Below are 6553 nucleotides of genomic sequence, written 5' to 3'. Positions count from 1 at the left end.
CATACGTATGAAATTATGATTCTGTAAATTTGGTGTTGTTGAGGCTATCTCATCGTTGTATGCCTCCACATCTCCTTTAATTCATATATACTGTATATATATACTTATACATAAGTTTTCAAATGTTCATAAGTTTTCAAATATATATACAAGTCATATATAAATACATATATTTTTTTTATTTATCCTGTAAATTGTGTGCTCTACTACAATAATTGAGCGCGTTTTTCAACGAAGTTTTAATAAGTCAAGTCTTGTGATTGTCGTCCTTGGCATGAAAGCTATTGAAACAAAAAAATATCTGCCTCGATTTGAAGCTAAAAGCATATTTCAAAAATAATCGTAGGAACTTTCAGTTTTCATCAATACATGGTCATACAGAAATCGCCGTCAAGCGACTATTTCCATTGATGTCTTAGAAAGTGATTAAAGGTTCGGGTAGTTTTGGCTAAGTTTTAACATATTGTATTTAACGGGAATTAGCCATTCATAGTGCAGTTTAGTAATGATGCAATTTTTGTCTTCAAAACAAAAGCGCATGGAAAAGTTAGCGGAAAAAGTAGGATGTGTTCCAGTAAGAGTAAAATAAACTTTCTAGAAATGAACTGATAGATGAATTTATTGAATTTATTTCCATCAGTGGTTCAACTTTACAAGTGAGAGGTTTAGCTTGCTATAAAACAGGAATTATCCACCATTTCTTCATAAGGAAATGGCTGTACCAAGTCAGGAATATGATAGTTGTTTCTATTCGTTTGATGTGTTTGGGCTTTTGATTTTGTCATTTGAGAAGGGATTTTCCGTTTTGAATTTTCCTTGGAGTTCGGTATTTTTGTTATTTTACATTTTACTTAAAAGCAGATTGAATTTCGGATTGTCCATTGTGAAATAATTATTGAATTCGTCGCAGTCATCATTGTGGAGTTTTTGAAGGTGAGTTTTGAAGAAAATTCTGTCTTTTCTTAGCAACGAGTGTCTTATCACTCTTGCACGATTTCTAACTATCATACTGCAGAGTGTAATGCAGTCATTCTGTGAGAAGTATAATAGAGCCATTTTTTCTCTTTGTAAACATTGAGTTGTCTAATTAGCACTCATACCACATCTTCTTATTTATATTGAACTTTTGAACAAAGTTTTCTTTGGCCAAGTTTTTAATGGAAAACCTTGATAGTGAACCAGGAATATGACTAATTTGTATAGTTTTCTATCACAACAACTAATTGTCTCATTGGCAATCATACCTCATCTCCTTTTTTTTTATAAAGTAGGATTTTGACTGTATTAATTTAGTTTTCATCTTTCGTTTGAATATTTTTATATTTTAGGAAGTCCGTATGTCGGGGTTCGCAAATCATAATCAGATAAAAAGTGTTGGCATCAATTCGCAGAGGTAATCAGAGGCAGTACGGAATAGACCATATTTAGCGTTCTTGACTTTCTTCTGTCCACTAGCAATTGCCAGCCTGTTTCGAAATAAATAGCTTCGCGACTAGCATACGCGGGCAACCTAGTTACAATTCTCCTTGATTCCAACAAAACATGTTATAAACTGTCAGAATCTTGTTAAGTACAACCATCTCATAACTCACATGCATATTCCAAAATTGGTATAATAAATGTTAAGTATATACGATTAAGATGATTTTTAATCAACACACATTTCATATTTTTTAAGAACATTTAATGTGGCATGTGTTGTGCTTATGTTTTCTATATGTGTGTTGAATTTACCATTGATATCGAAAGTAATTTATAGGGTTTATGACAGGAGACAAATTCTACTGCTTGATTTTGAAATTCAATTTCAATATCATTTTTGAGGAAGTATTACAGGAGAATATTATAGCCTTTGTCTTATACGGATTAAAACTAAATAGCAAATATTTAGGTCATTATGAGATTTGTTCTAAATCGTTGTTTAAGATAACCTCTTTTGTGTATGGGCTATTACTCGGGATCAAGAAAGGGATGTGTCATAGGCAAACAATCGAGTTAGACTTGTCAAATTATCAGCTATGTCAGTTTTGGCTAATGTTAATATTGCATATCGTTACATGTATGTATGTTTAAAAATAACAATTTCTTACACGTTAGTTGCTATCAATTTTTATGAATCTTGTAAAATTGTAGTGGTACTTAATGAAAATAATCCACTAATTCTGAAAACAAATCAAATGCAATGGATACTAATATTTAACATCTATAATTCTAAACTAATTGTGTTATCTAAATTCTCTAAATAATACTAAGATATAAATTTCAAATAAAGCAATTCATCGCTGGTATTGTACTCTCTAAATAATCCTAAGATATTAACTTCAAAAAAGTTATTCATCGCTTGTAATTATGCTTTGTTTTCTCTTTAAAAATGTGATATCTTGATAATATTAGATTTGTTAATAAGCCTATCTAAACATCGATGTTTCCTTTTCATATTATTCATTGCTTTTACTTTAAGATAAATGCTTCCTTCAAATCAACACCCTTTCATATCACATTTCAGCAAAACTTGAGTCAGTGATTTTCTTTTAAGGGGGCGTATTTCTTAAACATATATTTTTCTTTAACATTTTCAATAAACCTCAGAAAATCATGATTCTATACATTTTACATAAGCGCAAGGAGTTATCTTTTATATATTTTTGTTGATAGTCAAGTGATATATTGCAACAGCTAAAATTCGTCACAAATGTTACTTCACTACAATCTTTTGGCAATTTCCATAAAAAAATATTCATTCAACCTCAATTTTCTTCCAAATCATAACCGCCGTTACATCAAATTTCTCAGATCTAAATCGTATTCCCGTAAAATTGACCACTATTCACGCCCTACTGGTACTCGCCCTACTGGTACTCGCCCAAATTTAACAAGGTGAAAACATTCAACATGAAAACTATTTTTCAGGCTGATATTTTATAGATTTTCAAACGAAACGCCGTGAAATGAGCAAGGGGTCTATATATTTAAACATCTATGGACCAAGCCTTTGCATCAATCAACTTTCTAAGCTATACTTGATGGTAAATACTAAAAACAAATAATGTATTACTCATGCAATTATAGATTCCAACAAACCTTGGTCATACAGTTTCTACACATAAAGGGTATGCAAGAAAAGAGTAGTGCTTTTAATTACTTTGAAAGATTTTTTTACAGCCCCATCTTTTTGAAAATCGCAGAAAATTTAACAGTCCCTTTGGAGTAAAAGGTAAAAAGTCGGTGTTTTGGTTATTCTTATTATCCATTTATGCATAACACTGGCGGAGATAGCATGTTCACATATGTGTATGAACTTGATGTAAAGTTTTACTCTCAGAGCCTTAGATGCAAACATCCTTTTAAACATAAGTAAAACCATTAATTTTAATAACACGACAATTCGACTTCACTCGAAAACTACTGTAGGTTTACAATTATTGTCTAGATTAGTGAAATACCAAGTGAGTATTTATATCTAACCTATACAAATATAAATAAGATTAGTGTTGATTGGAATGAAAACATATAAAAACCCTAGAAATATATACCTTCTGTATGATGACCAGGACGAGGCGGCACAGGGGGAGGTGCTTCAGGTATGGACAAAGGTCTCTTTGTCGCTTCTTCTGTGTCATCAATCACGTAAAAACTCCTTGGGTTCTTTGCAAATTCGAGATACAGACTTCCATCAATAACATCCATATTTGGTGACGTTTGTGAAAAATTACGAACTGCCAGAAGTTCGTATTCATCTGGCTCAGAATAAATTGGTACATTCACTTCAATTTCGTTGACAGCATCCCTGCTTAACGGCAACAGAACAATACTTCTATGAACATACTTTTCATTTTCAGCCCTTAAACTTTCAGGCATGTATGGCAGTTGTGGTTTATGATGTCCAACGACTACTTCTTCTCTAAATACTCGTTTAAGTTTTACACAGCCAGTAAATGCCTGGACGTTTTCAACAGCGCTTTGCAAATCTGTCGTAAGAACCTTTTCAAACTCATCTTCTACAAATCTTACGAATTGTGGAAGTGGCAATTTATCAATCACATCTGTCAGTGTGTATTCCGTTTCATCTGGTAGTGGAACAAACCGACCTTTTACACTATTGTTTAGGACTACAACATCGTCGTCATATTTTGCAATCAGTCCCTGGTTAGGTAAAAATCGATCCAATTCTAACCTTTTGCCAGATTCTATACGTATAGCTTGATCTTGATTTGATTGTGCAAAGAATGGAGTATCAACCCTTACATAACGTGGAAAGTCTCTCATAAGTTCAGTGACAGATGTATACACTTTAAATTCGGTTGGTGGTCTTGTTATAACAACCTTACCTTTGTACCCGAGTGGAATGATAATTTCACGGTCTGGTTGAATATAACCGGTTCGGTCTTCCAGAATGGCTTCGCTCCATGATGACACAACCGTTGCAAATACTTTTTGAATACTTTTCACAAAGTCAAGTTTTAGCAAATCTCCTCTTGAAAATGATTCTGCATCATTCTCTCCATAAAAGCCTTCGGCCACCCGCACAATGGCTGGCATACTAGAGTATACCACATCTCTAATGCTCTGTGTTTCATCGGACCACACTATGTCTTCATCGTTACCTTCTATTGATGCCATGTCATTTTCATATTCAATACAAAACTCAAACAAGGAAGTACTGCGCTGAAATATATAATCAGTTTAAAAATAGTTCTTCCTGAGTGAAACCAGGTGCGCATTAAATCACGTCAAATCATACCTTTTATGTATTTTACTGCCTATATCGATATCACATTGAACAAATATCGATTTATACAACAAGTAAATGTGTATGTTAATACTTAATTTTGTTTGACGAGAAAAAAAATATGAAATTAATACTTTATGAATAAAGATATTAACTCAATACAGGTATTTTAAGGCTATACACCATAATTTAATTAAATATCCATTTGAAAAAAATCTTCGTCTTGTGATGTCAGGGTTGAAAAAATTGAAGTCTTCCGTGCTTTTCAAAAACAAAAAATAATGAATAAACAGCTATTTTTTTCTAACTAATCTATGTTTTAAATGTTTAAATATAACCCCATTCAAAGAACATTTCATTTCCTTGTTCATCCAATTCGGATATGAATACGTGTATCGATAAATCCATTGTATTTCACTTGCTGAACACGCATTTAAACCATTTTAATAGCAAAAGGCAATATTTTCCCTCATTATTGTTTCTTTATTACGGTGGATCGAGAGTATTAGAACTTTATGTAAAAAAAAATCTTATTTAAAACTTTAAAATAGAAAGATCAAAATTTATCTAAGCTCAAAATCGGCTCTCAAAAAAGCACGTGTGAGATGCTAATTTACAATAAGGAAAAAAAGAAGAAAATAGCGTTGATGAAATGTTTAAATCGAATTATCAAAGAAAATCTATGTAAGATTTCGCTCAAAATTTATTCAGCTAACAAGCTGATGCATGGATGTACAGATTAGTAGAATAACATAATAATAAAAAATATAAGTCACAGATACTTTAGGAAATATATTTCACTTTAAAAACACAAATATACGAATTATTGGCGGGAAATAATAGGGAAAATATAAGTGTTGAATTATTATTCTATAACACTGAGCTTAGATATGGCATCCATAGGCCCATGCACTAGCTGAGTCAGGTGAGGTACGTAAATATCGCCCATTATTACTTTGTATTTACAATATATCTGGGGCTTCTCAATAGGCATGTACATAATAACTACATGTATATATACACATTTCCAAAGATAAAATAAAAGTTTTTGCATAAAATATTATAGGATTTATTTTGAATGTGATTTATATAATCGATCGAATAAAAAAATCTTTTGAAAGAATAATAAATGTCCAGAGGCAATATCATCACTTAATTAATGGAGAGGACATAAAATCGCTCATTTTAAAATAAGAGAAAAAATATTCGTACGATATGTCAATAATTTAATTTTGAATGTAACACGTCTTCTGATTGGCTGAAAGTTTTTTGTCTATCAGCTCATAGACATAATTTTGTCATTAACTTTTTTTCATGATTTACTCCTTAAAAATGGAATTTAGAATTAAATTATAAGGAATGACTGTAATATTTGTTTCTGTCTATTCGAAATAATCTCAAAAATGTGGTGCACACTTTAAAATAAATCGCTACGCGGATTATTTAGTGTGCTCCATATTTTTGATGTTATTTTTTCTTACTAGTATATAGAAACAAATATTAAAGTCATTCATTAAATAAAGTTTACAGAAACCTAGTACGGTCAATTTTCATCTTCATATTTTTTCGTTTTTTTAAAGTAGCTTGGACTAAGTCTTATAACATACGGTTTTGCATTCTTATTCCATTTCAAACGTTTTCATGCTGATATTTTCTCCTTTTATTTTGGGGCGGCACATTGATAGCAAAACAGGCAAATATGAAATATAAAATAACAAATAGCAAAAATACTGAACTCAAAAGCAAATAAAAGCTGACAGAATCTAACGCTATGAATCAACGGAACAAGTGAAATAAAATGCTCCGCTGGGCGCAGCTTGATAC

General features: G+C 31.5%; 1 protein-coding gene across 1 annotated transcript; it reads right to left on the bottom strand.

The window, feature by feature from the left end:
• Positions 1 to 3519: 3519 nt before the first annotated feature.
• LOC127738478 (uncharacterized) lies at positions 3520 to 4756 on the bottom strand. The gene has a single exon (XM_052249752.1). It carries the CDS (start codon positions 4618 to 4620, stop codon positions 3520 to 3522), a length of 1101 nt encoding a protein of 366 aa, XP_052105712.1. The 5' UTR covers positions 4621 to 4756.
• Positions 4757 to 6553: the final 1797 nt, after the last annotated feature.

The sequence above is a fragment of the Mytilus californianus genome, unplaced genomic scaffold (assembly GCF_021869535.1).
Source record: "Mytilus californianus isolate M0D057914Y unplaced genomic scaffold, xbMytCali1.0.p SCAF_1, whole genome shotgun sequence".
Classification (NCBI taxonomy): domain Eukaryota; kingdom Metazoa; phylum Mollusca; class Bivalvia; order Mytilida; family Mytilidae; genus Mytilus; species Mytilus californianus.
Note: the sequence above shows the minus strand (reverse complement) of the source record. Positions and strands in the feature narration are given on the sequence as shown.